This window comes from Amblyraja radiata, chromosome 19, assembly GCF_010909765.2.
Source record: "Amblyraja radiata isolate CabotCenter1 chromosome 19, sAmbRad1.1.pri, whole genome shotgun sequence".
NCBI classification, from domain to species: domain Eukaryota; kingdom Metazoa; phylum Chordata; class Chondrichthyes; order Rajiformes; family Rajidae; genus Amblyraja; species Amblyraja radiata.
The window spans coordinates 1,282,989-1,301,333 of record NC_045974.1 but is presented as its reverse complement, the minus strand read 5'-3'; the positions used below and the strand labels follow the sequence as shown (position 1 = coordinate 1,301,333).

General features: G+C 45.7%; 1 protein-coding gene across 2 annotated transcripts; it reads right to left on the bottom strand.

Moving 5' to 3' along the window:
• Positions 1 to 14,765: 14,765 nt before the first annotated feature.
• Positions 14,766 to 17,497, bottom strand: pthlh (parathyroid hormone like hormone). Of its 2 annotated transcripts, XM_033038349.1 has the most exons (3): positions 17,352 to 17,497; positions 16,472 to 16,590; positions 14,766 to 15,423 (listed from the first exon to the last, which is right to left on the bottom strand). In XM_033038349.1, the coding sequence occupies exons 2-3, from the start codon at positions 16,573 to 16,575 to the stop codon at positions 14,982 to 14,984; spliced, it is 546 nt and encodes a 181-aa protein (XP_032894240.1). In that variant the 5' UTR covers positions 16,576 to 16,590; positions 17,352 to 17,497; the 3' UTR covers positions 14,766 to 14,981. The 2 variants fall into 2 exon arrangements, with proteins under 2 accessions (XP_032894240.1, XP_032894239.1); XM_033038348.1 differs by lacking the exon at positions 17,352 to 17,497 and having other exon boundaries at positions 16,472 to 16,624.
• Positions 17,498 to 18,345: the final 848 nt, after the last annotated feature.

Here is an 18,345-nt window from a genome sequence, read left to right as displayed (position 1 = left end):
TGAACCTACCATGTGCCTTTAATGCAGTATCCATTGTAACTACAAGTCACTTTAAAAGCACCGTGGGTGGCCACTCCACAACACAGTCGTTTCCAGTTTAATTTATACCAAGTTCGCCAGCATTTCACCAGCTTTCCCACATGCAGTTTTACATCAAAACAAGGCAAACTTGTGAGCTCCATCAACTTCACATTTAAATTGAATCCATTGTAAAGTCTTAATTCAATATTTGCTTCTGTCTTTGTAACTTTTAATTTATTATGTTGAATATTAGTGTGACCAAGTGGTTCTGATGGCATGAAGGTGCTAAATTAACAATGAGTTTCTGCCGGACAAGTTACTTAATATTTGTAATGTTATAAATCTCTAATATATTAAAAAAAAACATTGCTGCTGTTATGTATTTGTCACTTAGCTTGGGTCAATTTCTGTGTAAATGCTTATGCCCGCAGACAGTGGAACTTATGCATGGGAACGTGTCGCCCTGAGATCACCAGCTGTTGGACAATTCCTAGTTGGAGGCTAGTGTCTCAAGAAAATATCTTGCACCAGTTCCTCACCTGACCAGTCCTCATTGCCTTTGGTATAAAGGGAGACCAGTTGATGCGGGCTGAGCAAAATTACATATTGTTGGGAAGGTAGACAAAAATGCTGGAGAAACTCAGCGGGTGAGGCAGCATCTATGGAGCGAAGGAATAGGTGACGTTTCGGGTCGAGGTTGGGAAGAGAGAGGCAGGAAATAAGACTATTTCAGTGTAGACTATTGATGTTGGACCTTTCTCCTCTCCTTCAAACTCATTGAGACCAAGCGCGATGAAGGGCTAAATGTTCACGCAACTGAAGAAGCAATTGAGGACTGATTTCGGGAAGAGAGACACAAAAAGGTGGAGTAACTCAGCGGGACAGGCAGCAGCGCTGGAGACCCTTCTTCAGACCAAGTTCGGGAAGTTCTGTTTGGCACAGTGAGCAGCTAAGGACTGGATCTCCAGGAGATAAGTCACAATGAAGCCTTGGACTGTCTTAAGAAAAGGTGGACCCTGTGATAAAGGATTTCTCTGGATTTCTGAGCTAAGTCTCTTTCTCTGCTCAGTTTATTTTGCGATCTAGAGATGTGAGTGATAGAGGCAAGTCAGGAAACTGATCACCAGCTTTTTCCCAAACCATTAGGCTCTAGAACAAGGGTTCCCAACCTGGGGTAAATATACCCCAAGGGGGTAAATCTCACTGACCCAGGGGATACGTTTGTTGATTCTGGATGTGTACATATTTGTTCTCATTGACTGACTGTATTTGGTTCTGGTATACCGATATCTGTTCATCATTAGTTGTTCATAAAGAAGTGAAATAACATTGTTATGTGCTATTAAAGTTGCTGGGGGTAAACGGGACGAACAAGGTTGGGAACCCCCTGGTCTATAACACTGCACAACACTAACACAGCACAACCTTGACCATGAATGTCTCCGGACTGTCTTTGGTTGGACTAAAGACTTGGGGATGTCTTGTGGTTATTAATCTATCAAACTTTTGATTATATGTTCAATAAATTAATAACCACAAAAAATCCCCAAGTCTTTAGTGCAACCAAAGAAAGTGCATAGACATGCATGGGCAAGGTTAGTGCTGTGCAGTGTTATTGTGTTCACAGGCCTATTAAGCTTCAGCAAATAAGAATTTCATGGTTCCATGGTTGGTACATATAACAATTAGATACTCTTGTATAACGTAGATACAGAGTCACAGGAAGGATAGGTTTACATGCAAGTTGGATACGGTGTTTTGTATTGAATGGATGAAATATGGTTGTGACCGGGATGGAATTCAAAGTTGAATTTTGATAGACAGAGTTCTTTCTATAACCTATAAAGAAAACCCCATAATACATAGTGGAATACGAATTTGGAAACAAATAAAAAAAGATTTAAAATTGAATAATATACCACTCTGCCTTCCCATTGTAAATAATCCTTTATTCAAATCATCCTTTATGGACAAAGGTTTCACACAATGGAAAAATCATGGAATCAAAAATATAGGACATCTTTATGGGAAAGGTACTTTTCTTTCATTTCAAGAGTTACAACTGAATTATGGACTGCACTTAAATAATTTCTTCAGATATCTACAAATTAGAGATTATGTTAAATCTAATACACAAGTTTACAGGAATAGGGAATCAGAAATTCTTGATGAATGTCTGAACAAGCATCCTAATACTGAAAAACTAATAGCTTATATTTATAACACCCTACTAAATAACGAGGTACCACCGACCGAACCATATAGATACAAATGGGAAAATGAAATAGGTCACCCTATCACGAAAGATATGTGGGACGAAAGTTTACAACAAATACATCAATGTTCATTAAATGCCAGACATACTTTAATACAATTCAAGGTCTTACATAGACTACACTACTCTAAAATAAAACTAAATAGAATCTTCCCACAAATCTCTCCTATTTGTGATAAATGTCTACATCTAGAGGCTAATTTAACACATACGTTTGCAAACTGTATAAAACCATAACATTTCTGGACTGATATTTTTGAAATAACTTCAGAAGTTATTAATACAAAACTGGACCCAGACACAAAATTAATAATACTTGGAATATCAGAACAAAGCTTAACACTCACAACAAACCAAAGAAATTTCCTCAACTACAGTATAATAACCGGGAAAAAATTAATATTAAAATTTTGGAAAGGCCCTACAATCCCCACAATTAAAATGTGGATTACGGAAATGTCGGAGACCCTATACTTAGAAAGAATTAGACTTGTCTTAATGGACAAACAAGATATTTTCCATAAAATTTGGGCTCCATTCATTAACTATCTGAAGGGATAGATTGGCACAGCACGAGGACCCAACTGAAACTTGAACTCAGGACCAGATGAAAAGCTATACTTTATAACCTACGAACCTATCTCCATTGATGTATTACAGGTAACCCATTCCACCTCCCTTGTTTTTCTGTTGTGTTTTTTTTTCTTTCTTTTTTATTTGTAACTTTCTACCCTCTCTTTCTCCCTCTTTCTATAAAAAATAAAAACACTAGAAGCAGAAGTAATTGATAATGGAAAATTTTAATAATGTATGACTGATGTATATGAAAAGTTTTTTTACTATAATATGTAACTACATTTTATAATATGTCTACTTCTAATAAATAAATAAATAAAAAATGTTTTTAAAAAAAAGAGTTATTTCTGTTCATAAACAAGCAGGAGCAGTTCAAAAGTCATAAGGTCATAGGTTATCGGAGTAGAATTAGGCCCATCAAGTCAACTCCGCCATTCAATCATGGTTGATCTACAGTATCTCCCCCTCCTAACCCTCCCTCCTAATTGTTGAGTTTTCAAGAGAGAGCTAGATAGGGCTCTTAAAAATAGCAGTCAGAGGATATGGGGAGAAGGCAGGAACGGGGTACTGATTGGGGATGATCAGCCATGATCACATTGAATGGCGGTGCTGGCTCAAAGGGCCGAATGGCCTACTCCTGCACCTATTGTCTATTGTCTATTATTGCATTCAGTGCACAGCTGCAATACAAACCAAATACTACACTGAAGATGAACACAAATCTCTCGTTCTGTGCGGTACCCTTGAGGAAAATCAGGCGAGTGAATTATTTCAGAATCTCTGCGTGATCTCATTCACCTGACCTGTGCAAACTCCTGCAGCCCCTCCCACAGCTCCAGCCTTGCTCTTGTCAATGTGGACGAGCTGTCAACTACGCAGAACTTTCCCTTTAAGATTAGGGAGCATCCATCTTCAGCTTGAAGTCTTACCAGGGGCAAAGACGTGGAATGTTTGAATGTTTTCCTTGTGATATTCTACATGGAACACGTGCCTCGAGTAATTCAAGAAGCAGGTTTTATTGGTTTATATCAACTCTAAAGTGTTGATTTACGATGATGGATGTAAATTTACACGATCATCACCAGGCCTGGCTTTCACAATATAATTATGCGACTGCAGGAATTAGGTTGAGAGTTGAAGGAACAAGAGCTAACATTTCTATTGTTGATCTTTTCCTTTTATTTAATTGAGCAAAGACCACGTGCGTTAGATGTACTCTTTGATCCGTGTGGGACTATCTCTGGGGTAATGGGCGTAGTTAACTCTTGGAAGAAAACAAATAAGCAAAGAACATCTGAAAATGATTTATTTTACGTGTTTTATGGTTATTTTGGAAACTTAAGTGAAAATGTTAATTAATGGCAGATTTGCAAATGTTTGATTGACCTCAGCTTGCCTCAATCTCACACACACATGTTCACAATTGCACGCACAACTCCTGCCATGGAAATGTAAGGTGGAGGATGTCGCTCTCTCTCTCTGTGTGAAGCACCGTGTGAACCTGCTGTTCTTCATCACTAATTTACTATCTTATCATTTACAAACCATTACATCATTAAGAATAATGGGTTGGCCATCCAGGACTGAGATGAGGAGAAACGTTTTCACCCAGAGAGTTGTGGATCTGTGGAGTTCTCTGCCACAGAAGGCAGTGGAGGCCAGTTCACTGGATGTTTTAAACAGAGTAATATATATCTCTTAGGGATAACGGAATCAGGGGATATGGGGAGAAGGCAGGAACGGGGTACTGATTTTGGATGAGTAGCCATGATCACATTGAATGGCAGTGCTGGCTCGAAGGGCTGAATGGCCTCCTCCTGCACCTATTGTCTATGTTTCTATGTACATCACATTGGAATACATAATTTCTGTGCCGCAAATTACCTGTAACCCTTTACTTACACGCACACACACACACACACACACACACACACACACACACACACACACACACACACACACACACACACACACACACACACACATACACACACACACACACACACATACACACACACACACACACACATACACACACACACACACACACACGTACACACACACACACACACACACACACACACACACACACACACACACACACACACATACACACACACACACACACACACACACACACACACACACATACACACACACACACACACAAACACACACACAAACACACACAAATGACATTTGGAAGAGAACTCACTGTAAACACTTCGTTTCCATGTGTAGTTTGTATCTTGCAGTGGCAGTATTTGCAACAGGGAATGTTGATAGAAACACAAATATTTATGCCAGCAGAGCTTCCTTGTCAGGGACAACTGAGAAACTTTCATCCTCAGATTTAAAAATATGTTTAGTGATTTGGAGTGGATGTTTGGTAACGGGGAAAAATAATTTGGGGATAAAATCTTGTGATTCACTCATTGGACTGTCTAGATAATGTCAAGTATGATACAAAAACGTACCTGAATAATACCGTTCGTTACGGCAACAGTGTTGTGTACTCAATGAAAGATCAAAGATCTAGACCAACCCTCTCACTATGATGACTCCTAGCTGATGCCTTGGTCATTAGGAGAGTGTCATTAGGAGAGAAACTCATATGTCAGGCTGTTATTCATTGATTACAGCTCGGCATTTAACACAATCATCCCCTCCAAACTGGTTACCAAACTCGCAGAACTGGGTCTCTGCGCATCCCTCTGCAACTGGATCCTCGACTTCCTCATTCACAGACCACAGTCTGTTCGTATTGGTGGACATGTGTCAGCCTCGATAACAATCAGCACGGGAGCACCTCAAGGCTGCGTGCTCAGCCCCCTGCTGTACTCACTCTAAACCCATGACTGCGTAGCCAACCACAATGCGAACTCCATCATCAAGTTCGCTGACGACACCACTATTGTGGGGGCGTATCACTGATGGGGATGAGTCAGAATATAGAAGAGAGATCGAGCAACTGTCCATATGGTGCCAGCGCAATAACCTGGCCCTCAACACCAGCAAAATCAAGGAACTGATTGTGGACTTTGGAAGGAGTAGGAGGGGGACCCACAGCCCCATTTATATCAACGGGTCGATGGTTGAAAGGGTCAAGAGCTTCAAATTCCTGGGCGTGCACATCTCTGAAGATCTTTCCTGGTCCGAGAACACTAACGCAATTATCAAAAAAGCTCATCAGCGCCTCTACTTCCTGAGAAGATTACGGAGAGTCGGATTGTCAAGGAAGACTCTCTCTAACTTCTACAGGTGCACAGTCGAGAGCATACTGACCGGTTGCATCGTGGCTTGGTTCGGCAATTTGAGCGCCCTGGAGAGGAAAAGACTACAAAAAGTAGTAAACACTGCCCAGCCCATCATCGGCTCTGACCTTCCTTCCATCGAGGGGATTTATCGCAGTCGCTGCCTCAAAAAGGCTGGCAGTATCATCAAAGACCCACACCATCCTGGCCACACACTCATCTCCCTGCTACCTTCAGGTAGAAGGTACAGGAGCCTGAAGACTGCAACAACCAGGTTCAGGAATAGTTACTTCCCCACAGCCATCAGGCTATTAAACCTGGCTCAGACAAAACTCTGATTATTAATAACCACTTTCTGTTATTTGCACTTTACCAGTTTATTTATTCATGTGTGTATATATTTATATCATGGTATATGGACACATTTATCTGTTTTGTAGTAAATGCCTTACTATTTTCTGTGTGCTTAAGCAAAGCAAGAGTTTCATTGTCTTATACAGGGACACATGACAATAAACTCACTTGAACTTGAACTTGAGTGTCCCTGAGAAGATACCTGTGGCTGGGATATTCCACTAGAGAACAGTGAGTGGAAGAAGACTTCGTTGTCAGGAATGAAGATTGTGAACAAGCTCAACTCGGAAGATAATCTCGCGAGACAACACGGATAAGTTGGGAAGTAGCTCAGAACAAATTATTTGGGAAATGAAGCCAAAAGAGACTGCAGATAATGGAGTCAAACACAAAGAGTGGAGGATGTCAGGGCTCAGGCAGCATCTTAGGAGGGAATGGACAGATGACGTCTTGGGGCAAGACTCTTCTTCAGACTGATGATAGTAATGGGGAGAAAGCTGGAAAAGAGAGGTGGATGCGACAAAGCTGAGCAAGTGATAGGTCGGTCAAGGGGAGGTGAGGGAGGAGACCGCACCCTGCAATAAAATCAGAAAGTTGGAAGAACTCAGCGTGTAAAACAGCCTCTGTGGAGGCAAAACGCTGATGTTTGGGACAACAGTAGAGATATTGTCTCTTGTTCCACGCGGGTGAAGGGGGGAAGATCCCAGTGTACAGGGGGGAGGGGGGGGGATAGAGGCTGCTAGCTGATTGGTAGAAACAGGTCATAGGGAATAGGAATTAGGCCATTTGGCCCATCAGGTCTACTCGCCATTCAATCACAGCTGATCTATCTCTCCCTCTTAACCCCTCCTAAAGTTGGGGAGTTGATGAGGGGCAGGTGGGAGGGGGAGGGCGACGGGATGGGACAGGTGAGCAATGAAAGGTGGACAGGTGGGGGGGGGAGGAGGCCCCGGGCGTGTGGTCCACCTGGAATTGCAAGGTCAATGTTCGTGCCATTGTGTTGCAAGCTAGCAGAGTGGTGGCGTTGGTCAGTGATGTAGAGTGGGTGGCCAGCCTGGTTGGGCAATGTTGTGGGATGGGAACCCAGTGTACAGCAGACACAACTTCACCCCATGGCCATTGGGTATTGCCCCTGCAAGGGGCCAGACTATTCCCCACCCATCCACCCACACACACACCTTGTTGCTTACCCTGTCTGGATTATTCTCAACTCTCAACTCTACTTCGTTGCTTTTTTCTGTCAGAAAGAAAGTCAGGAAGTACGGTTTCTTAATTATAATTAAATATAAAAACCTAATTTCAGGTAACTACATTGCATTCGGTGAGCGGTGGATTTGCTATTTTCTTTGGCTAGATGCATTTTTGGACCAAGGGTAATATGAGGTGATTTAATATGCAGAAGAACTCGAAGCTTGTGGTGAGTTTTGCCGGACGAAATGAGCCTTTGTTGTGTCCGCCGCGTTTAGTTTCAGCGCGTTGTGCCCTCCAGCGGCTGCCGAGGAAATGAATTCATGTCTGTTTCTGCAGCAGCCTCGTATCCATCCCAACGCCTCGTATCCATCCACAAACTGCGATGTCTATTGTCTGGGAATGAAAGTAATACTGTAGTTGGCGCGATTCATCCTCATGGAAAATGCCTGGCGGCAAGTTAAAGTTTCATAAAATAATCCGAAATGAAAAAAAAATGATTACATAGAAACATAGAAAATAGGTGCAGGAGTAGGCCATTCGGCCCTTCGAGCCTGCACCGCCATTCAATATGATCATGGCTGATCATCCAACTCAGTATCCTGTACCTGCCTTCTCTCCATACGCCCTGATCCCTTTAGCCACAAGGGCCACATCTAACTCCCTCTTAAATATAGCCAATGAACTGGCATCAACTACCTTCTGTGGCAGATAATTCCAGAGATTCACCACTCTCTGTGTGAAAAATGTTTTTCTCATCTCGGTCCTAAAAGATTTCCCCTTTATCCTTAAACTGTGACCCCTTGTCCTGGATTCAACTCTACTCGGTTTTCTAAAAAAACTGAAGAAGGGTCTCGACCCGAAACGTTGCCTATTTCCTTCGCTCCATAGATGCTGCTGCACCCGCTGAGTTTCTCCAGCATTTTTGTCTACCTTTCTAAAAATAGCGCCATTTTTGGGACAGGATTTATGAATCCGGGCAAAGATAGAACATAGAAGAGTACAGCACAGGAACAGGCCCTTCGGCCCACAATGTCTGTGCCGAACATCTCTTCTGCCGGCAATAAGCTACATGAGGGCGCGTGTCCATGTGCCGATCAAGGCGCTTAAACCACCGCTGTGGTATCTGCCTCCTCCACCACCACCCCCGGCACCCACCCACCCACCCACTCTCTGTGTAAAAACAACTCGCCTCCCATATCTTCTTTAAAAGTTTCTCCTTCAGTAATATTCATATTCATATTCAAAAGTAATTCCCTCTTCCTTCAAATCGAAAATACAAGTCCAATAGTCAGCATTTCATCAGCGGGATATCTAGTTCAGTTTAGTCTAGTTTATTGTCACATGTACCGAGGGACAGTGAAAAGCTTTTGTTGCATGCTAACCAGTCAGCGGAAAGACAATACATGATGACAATCGAGCCGTCCACAGTGTACGGAGTTAATGTAAGGATTGTTGCTGTCGGAGTGGATCTGCTTCTGCGGTTAGCCTGCCTGTGTTGGGCATCGTGGTGAAAGCACATCCTCGAGTACACTGGGCGTCCTCAACCCAACACATATGCCAGCGGTTCTCAACCCAACACATGTGCCAGCATCTCTGAACGATTATCCAGGCTCCCGTGTCTCTGTGAACCATTTGGGTAAAGGCTGCAGGAAGACTTAAAATTATGTTTCTGCTATATAAATTACTTCGAAAAACCCCCCATTGAAGTTGCACAAGACCTTGGTGAGGCCGCAATTGGCGTATTCTGTTCCGTTTTGGCCATCCCTGCTATAGGAAGGATTCCATTAAACTGGAAAGAGGGCAGAGATGATTTACTAGGATGTTGCCAGGACTTGAAGGCCTGGTCTGTGGAGAGGTTGAGCAGACTAGGACTTTCTTTTTTGCAACACAGGAGGTTGGGGGTGATCTTAAAGGGGTGTATAAAACCACGAGGGGAGAGATAGGGGGGGTTTCATAGATTGGTTTATCATAGATCGGGTTTTTTAACCCAGGGGAATCAAGAACCATTGAACATAGACGTAGGTTGAGAGGAAATATTTAATAAGAACCTGAGGGGCAACTTTGTCATTCAGAGGGTGGTGGGTATATAGAACGAGCTTCCAGAGGAGGTAGTTGAGACAGGTACTATAACAGCATTTAGAAGACATTTGGACTGGCATATGGAAAGGAAAGGTTTGGAGGGCTATTGGCCAAACACAGCCAGGCAAATGGAACTAGTTTAGAGGTGGCATCTTGATCAGGTCAGGCGGGGGGGGCACAGCTACCTGCTCCATGGTCGGATAGTCGGCGACTAAACCGTCTCCCCCACCTGGTTTGCCAGGTGAGGAGGGGGCTGTGGACCCCCAGCAGGACCAAAAACAAGACCTGGCAAAGGGCGGATGAGCTCCTAGCGAGCCAACGGCCATCCACACTTCAGTAGAAGCTGCGATCACTGTCGAACACGGCATTGGAAGGAACGATGATAAAACACACACACACCAAAACCCTATACTTCCAGCGGTGGAAGTCGGCAGGAACTGGAGGACAGAGATGTGTGGAGCGTCCGTCACCGTTCCCGTTGGAGCCCAGCGCCACTCTATCGCTAATGTTGTCAACAATGATGAATGAATGAATCTTGTTCATCGTGGACGAGTTGGGCTGAAGCGCCCGTTTCTGAATTGGTGCAAGTTGGGTGACTGTGTGACCACAGGTGTTTGATCATATCAATAAAGACCATTACTCCAATTTCCAATTCAACAAACCACAACATCACTTTATTATTGGCCATGTATCAACATTACTTGAACTCTAAAGTGCATATCTTTACAATATATCAGAAGTTAGCAGCACCATGATACACAGTTCAAATAAATAGATGATTTAACAAATAAATTACGGTATGTGACATGAATCATAAATTGTCAGATATTCACAATGACCAACGTATAGTTCCATAGTGTACACTCACGTTTTTATTCTCTTGTGTGTTTTATATTTACAATCAATAAATATGTTTAATAGTTTAGTTATGATCACAGGGACAGAATATTGCAAAATATATTTTTCTATCTTCACCTACAGAGCAGACCTGCAGGAATAAAGAAGTACTCAATGGTTGCTGGGTATTTTAAACAAGCAACGTCATAAAAATATAGTCTATGAACAGTGACTGATAACTTTGTCGATAGTAGAAACTTAATTGGGCATCTTGGAACAAAAACGACTCACTGGGTTTTAATAGAGAGACAAGAGGCTGTGGATGGCGGACACAAAGTGGTGGAGGACTCAGTGGGGCAGGCAGTGTCTGTGGAGGGAATGGACAGGAGACATTTCGGGTTTGGACCAATTTTTCAACAGTCTATTTGTAATGTATATGGATTCTGCCATAGATATTTGCGATCCCATACTCACTGGATGAGAATCAACATCTTCGAGCTGATAGTTCCCACTCTATATGGTCAAAGGAAGTAGAATCCTCTATCTAATGACTGCTCTAGCAGGTACAGTAGCTGAACTTGTATCTAGGACTTTCCTCTCAATGCTGTTTGTTCTAATGATCCATAAATTGATAGATGGATCAGTGGGAGAGTGGAGTGGGCTACTTATTACACAATTACCAGTGAAATGATTCAGATGGAGAAATCCCTTTAAACATGCATCCTCACGTTGGAATAGTCCAGGGTATAAAGCCGAGGTTGCCAGGTGGAGACCTTTCATCATTACATCCCTCACCATGGAAAGCACATTTCTAAAATCAAGCAAAATGCAACAGAAGTCCAAAGACACGGAACATTTTAGCATTTTTGTATTACTAGTGATTACTGCAAGATGTGTTGAATGTTTTGTAGTTTCATTTTGAATTTTAGTCTACAGAATTATATATTTGGCATCTTCACAGAGGATTGCATCATTAACAAGTGCACACCTGAAACTTCAAGAAAACTTTCTAAACCGGACATTTTCTTTTTCTCTCTCTAGAAAACAAGCGATGAATCACGTTTTCTATAAAATGAGTTGTTTCAGAGACAATGTAGGTGCAAGTTGTAACATTCTAAACTAGAAGCGTCTGAGCTTCACAGGACGTCCTGAAGATGCTTTGGGAAAGGATCCAGCAACAGCTTCTTCTTTCCCTGAAGCTAATTATGAGTTTAGAAGAAGGGTCTCGACCTGAAACGTCACCCATTCCTTCTCTCCAGAGATGCTGCCTGTCCCGCTGTTACTCCAGCTTTTTGTGACTAGGGGTTTAGATTGGTGGGCTGGCCATTTTTAACAAATATGTTGATCAATAATGATGGGTATTTCACCCATTGAAAAGGTTGGACTTGAAAGGACATGCACTGAATGATCTCGTAAAACAGAACAGCACAGGAACAGGCCCTTCGGCCCACAATGTCAGTGCTGAACATGATGCCAAGTTAAACCAAGCTCCTCAGCCTGCACATGATCCATATCCCTCCATATCCACATGCCTCTTAAACCTGAAGCCTCTTAAACACCACTATCAAATCTGCCTTCACCACCACCCCTGGCAGCGTGTTCCAGGCCCCCACCCACCCTCTGTTTTGTTCTCAGGGCTATGTCCTCTTGTCTGACATTTAAACCCCGGAAAAAAGCTTCCGACTGTCTACCCTATCTATGCCTGTGGTGATTTTATATATTGTGACCAGATCTCCCCTCAGCCTCATTGTACATAACTATACTGAAAGATTAAAACAACAATGATTCCACTTGGATATACGTGTGTGCCAATGTAAATACTTGTCAATGCAACTTAATCCAGAGTCATTAGAGTGGGAACAGAATGTAATTATTTTGGGCTTTGGAAGGTGAAAGGGTGGTTTTACTATGATTGGGGGGGGGGGGGGGCAGTGTGATTAGACATGTGCTGGGGGCCAGAATTGGGGGGGACTGCAAATATCTAAGGCAGTTGTAGGGCTGGCTAATTGTTAGATATTTAGCCAGGGAGGGGCGGTAGATGTCGTGGAGGGAACGGCACAAAACGATGAGAACTTTGAAGTCAAGCTGTTGATTAACCGGGATTCCACTCGGTGATGTGGGTTAGCACGGGAGTGATGGGTGAACAGACTCGGTGCAAGATAGAACCTGGCAGCACAGTTTTGGATTGCTGCCAACTTAGAAAGTTGAGAGCTGGAAGAAATGACTGTAAAGTCGTGGCTGGAAGTAACTTGTTCAGAAGTGATGGTTTGTGTGGTTGATGGGCTGAGCCTGAGCCAGGGATAAGTCATGTTACAGCGAATGAAATCGGCTGACTTGGTGGATTTGTGGTTAGAAACCTCACTGGTATTAAAAATGCTCTTGCCCAGAAAAGTAACCCGCACACTGTGATTATATGTGAGGATCGCTCTGCCAGTGGTTAGACTGGAGGTGTTTCTTGGAGAATGACCCTGACCAAATGAACTTGTACTGGATTCAGCAAACATCCAGGAATCTCTGCAAGAAACTGCAGAGTTGTAGATGTAGATGTAGCCCAGTCCATCACACACACCACACTCCCCACCATTGGAGATGTAGCCCAGTCCATCACACACACCACACTCCCCACCATTGTAGATGTAGCCCAGTCCATCACACACACCACACTCCCCACCATTGACTCCATCTACACTTCCCGCTGCCTCGGAAAAGCAGCCAACATAATCAAAGACTTGTCCCTGTCCCACACCGGCCATTCCTTCTTCTCCCCGCTCCCGTCCGGCAGAAGGTACAGAAGCTTGAAAGCTCGCACCACCAGACTCAGGAACAGCTTCTTCCTCTCTGTTATCAGGCTTCTGAACGGCCCTTCCATAAGCTAGGGTACTGTCCGATTCACCTCTACCCCATTACGGACATTGGACTTTGTCTGTGGAACTGATGCGCTACAATGCTGAGAACTATATCCAGTATCTTCCACCTTGCTCCAACTGTTGGATTGGAGTTTGACGATAGTGTTTACTGCCCATATGGTATATCTAATATATAACCATATAACAATTACAGCACGGAAACAGGCCATCTCGACCCCTCTAGTCCGTGCCGAACACATAATCTCCCCTAGTCCCATATACCTGCGCTCAGACCATAACCCTCCATTCCTTTCCCATCCATATAACTATCCAATTTATTTTTAAATGATAAAAACGAACCTGCCTCCACCACCTTCACTGGAAGCTCATTCCACACAGCTACCACTCTCTGAGTAAAGAAGTTCCCCCTCATGTTACCCCTAAACTTCAGTCCCTTAATTCTCAAGTCATGTCCCCTTGTTTGAATCTTCTGCTCTGAGTTTCTCCAGCACTTTTGTCTACCTGCACTGTGTACGTGTTGGACTTGTGCACTGAGCGGAGGGTTGGACGTGGATCAACGGGAGAGGCTGATGAAACACTACAGTTCTGTGCAGTGGAACTGCGGGTCAGGCAGCATCTGTGGAGAACATGGATAGGTGACGTTTCACAAAGTGCTGTTGTAACTCAGCGGGTCAGGCAGCATCTATGGAGAACATGGATAGGTGACGTTTCACAAAATGCTGGAGTAACTCAGCGGGTCAGGCAGCATCTGTGGAGAACATGGATAGGTGACGTTTCACAGAGTGCTGGAGTAACTCAGAGGGTCAGGCAGCATCTGTGGAGAACATGGATAGGTGACGTTTCGGGTCGAGGCCCTTCTTCAGACTGACTGTGTGTGGGGGGGGGGGGGGGTGGTAGGGGCGGGACAAAGCATCTCGATAAGACACATAGTGCGGAAGTAACGGCGGGTCAGGCAGCATCAGCACTTTGTGTCTTATTTTGTAAACCAGCACCTGCAGTTCCTTGTTTATCTACGCTCTGTACGATGCTCTCTGAAGCCATGTGTTGTACAGGGCGTTTTAATGCAAGGTGCAGGTGTGAATGGATTAGTTTCATTGCTGCCAGACTATTGTCTGGAGGTGACTGAGCGGATGTCACGCCTCCGCCTGGTGTCTGGGCGATTGTTAACCGGCGAATGCGAGACCCATCTCGGGCAAAGTCTATAAACTTCAAAGCAAAAACCGTGAGAGGGAGAGGACAGTGGCGCAGCGGGTAGAGCTGCTGCCCCACAGCGCCAGAGACCCGGGTTCGATCCTGACCTCGGGCGCTGTCTGTGTGTGGAGTTTGCATGTTCTCCCTGTGACCGCGTGGGTTTTCTCCGGCTCCCCCCCACACTCCAAAGTCATGCAGTTTGTCGGTTAATTTAGCTGTGAAACGGGCAAGGGGTGGGTTGATGAGAAAGTGGGATAACATAGAACTAGTGTGAAGGGGGTCGGCGTGGACTCGGTGGGTCGAAGGGCCTGTTTCCATACTGTATCTTTCAATCATTCAAGCGGCGGTAGTTACCGGGGCGATAGAGCGGGAGTTGGCCGGTGGGGAGAGGCTTGGGACGACTCCGGTGCCGGGCTGGGTCACGGGGGAGCGGGCGCGCCTGCGGTTCTCCTCCCGGCCTCTCTGCGCCTTGCGCCTGCTGTTATTGCCCTGTTTCTTCCTCCTCCCGTTCTTCCTGGCGTTCTGGTGCCTGTTTGCGCCCGGCTTGTCCTCCTCTCTTCCCGCCGTCCTGGTGACCGCGTTGGTGCTGTTCTTGGGCCCCACGTTGATGAGAAGCACGGGCACTCTGGCGGAACGTGGCGGCGGCCGCTCGGCCACCTCGCGGCTCACAGCTGTGTGTATCTCTCCCATTACGTTGTTGAGCCAGATCCGTCGCCGCAAGTCGTGGATTGACCTGGCCTTGTCGTTCATGAACTGGTGCTCCGTGACTGACCTCTTCCTACAAAACACAGACACCACACGTCTTGTTTCACATCACGCTCAAGCTCAGTTCCAACTTGCTCCAACCCCCTGGAAACGGCGGCAGAACCTCGCCAGCCGAGCGCAGCCACAGCGAGCGCGTCTGTCAACTGCAGCTCAGACCGGCCCAGACCAGCCCAGACTAGCCCAGCCCAGACTAGCCCAGCCCAGAACAGCCCAGCCCAGAACAGCCCAGCCCAGAACAGCCCAGCCCCGCCCAGAACAGACTAGCCCAGAACAGACTAGCCCAGCCCAGACTAGCCCAGAACAGACTAGCCCAGCCCAGACTAGCCCAGCCCAGACTAGCCCAGCCCAGAACAGACTAGCCCAGAACAGACCAGAACAACCCAGCCCAGACTAGCCCAGCCCAGAACAGCCCAGCCCCGCCCAGACCAGACTAGCCCAGACTAGCCCAGAACAGCCCAGCAAGTTGCCAGAGTAAAACCAGGGGCACAGTTTAAGAATAAGGGGTAAGCCATTTAGAACGGAGACGAGGAAACACTTTTCTCACAGAGAGTGGTGAATCTGTGGAATTCTCTGCCTCAGAGGGCGGTGGAGGCAGGTTCTCTGGATACTTTCTAGAGAGAGCTAGATAGGGCTCTTAAAGATAGCGGAGTCAGGGGACATGGGGAGAAGGCAGGAACGGGGTACTGATTGAGGATGATCAGCCATGATCACATTAAATGGTGGTGCTGGCTCGAAGGGCCGAATGGCCTACTCCTGCAAGTATTGTCTAAAACATAACAACAGAGAGAGAGAAGAAAAAAAACACACAAAGTGCTGGAGGAACTCAGCGGGTCGGGCAGCGTCTGTGGAGGGTATGGACAGGAGACAGTTCGGGTCATGACCCGTTTAAAGTCCACAGAACATGCTGCCTGACCCGCTGAGTTACTCCAGCATTCTGTGTTTAAATCAAGTGCAATACTCAAACGATGGGAAAAAAATCAACTGACGGAGAACGCCGTCTTATCTTCTATATTTGACAGGGAGTGACTGACCACATCCCGCCCGGAGCAGGAGAAACTTACTTGATGTTAATTCCATCCACTGGTTTGCCGTGTGTGGCGGTATAAGAACAGAAGAGGAATATAGCGATGGCCAGATGCTGACAGATGTTCCCGCTGTTCTCCATGTCACCTCTTGTAACCTGTGAACACATGAACCGTCCGGTTAGCGTTCAATGCGGGGCTGGGACGCGCCGGCGTCTACTCCTACAGCCTGCTCGCAAAGAGATGTACGCGGCTTGTAAAACTCCCCACATGTGAAGCGCCTCCGCTCCGCGCACTTACTTCAGGGGGGGGGGGGGGGTCCGCCTCTCGCCGCGTCGGACTCAACGTTGAGGCTTTATTGAACGCGAGCCGCCTGGAGGTAAACGAGTTCCCAGAGTATTTTAAAGAACATGCCAGCGCTACTAGTTGGCTCCCAGTCCCACTGCCAGCTGCGCGCTGTGTGGCTGGATCTAGCCGAGCCTCTCTTATGCCAGAGACGCGCGGAACAGCGGCCAGAATTCAAATCCACGAATCACACTGTTGCACCCAAACCACTCGCGGCGAAAGTCAGTTTTATATATTTATATTTATATATAGCTCATCTTTCATAAAACAAAAACATCCCAGCTTGTTTTAAAAGGTGCGATCTCTGTCGCAAATGCACAACCCGAGTGTATCCATTCTCTAACCTCCTGATACTCGACATGGCAAGCTGATCGCTGAAAGTTTATAGGAACACCAAGTTCTGATATCATAGTTAACACTCACTCCATCCAGGAGAATATCTGCCAATGGTTCACTAATTACGCCACTCGCGCATCTTACGCGCTACACAAATTCCTGGAAGTTTTGACACCGGGACATCCAACCTGATCACCAGCATCACCCCACCACAGTAGTGCATTGACATTTAACCTACCACAGCAGGGCTGGAGGCAGCAGCGCGGCGGATTACTGAGTTCACGGCTGTCTGTGAAACTGAGAGAGGGGTCTTCGGCGAACAAGTTGGTTGTTAATAGAAGCGCGGCGTAGGTTGAGTCCCAGCCTGGGTTATGCGATCTCCGGCGCCGAACTTGCCACTACTGCTCCAGCCAGCGACAGACCCCAGCCTGATAAACACCTTCCCTCTGACATCACACCGCGTTAATTTGCGTTGGATCAGTCACTGCCCGTCTGAGGTTGGACATACATATTGTAAACCATTGTGTTGGAACAAATTGGCCAATCCTTAAAGGAGGAGGGGGAAATGGCAATGAACCCAGGAAGGTTAAAAATAAAACCAACGTCATTATAGTCTTTAGGCAGCCGCGGGCAGGTAGTTATCACATTGGCAGCACCACTCTGTGTCCGGCTCTCAAAACACAGGGCGCAGGAAACCGGAGATCACCCTCACCCTCACCCTCTAAACCTGTTGACCGAAGGCATTGGCTCTCTATCCGCCCACCTGCCCGGAATTTGCTGGCCTTACCTGGAAATAGATTTACCGGTGACTCCTGAATCAGTTCATAGCTGGTATAAGTTTCAGGAAGATAGACACAAAAAGCTGGAGTAACTCAACGGGACAGGCAGCATCTGTGGAGAGAAGGAATGGGTGACGTTTCGGGTCGAGACCCTTCTTCAGGCGCGTGTCTACAGTATATATTCTTGCATAAATATGGCTTTATAAACAGCCGCGATTCCTCGGTTATTACCCCTGGTTGGTCATTACAATCTGACTTAGACGGGTACTGTATTAAACGGTGCGGGAGCAATGCATTTCCGGTACAGTGCAGAAATATGAACTTTGTATTCAAGAGAGAGTTAGATTTAGCTCTTCGGGCTAACGGAATCAGGGGACACGGGGGGGAAACAGGAACAGGGTACTGATTGTGGATGATCAGCCATGATCATATTGAATGGTGGTGCTGGCTCGA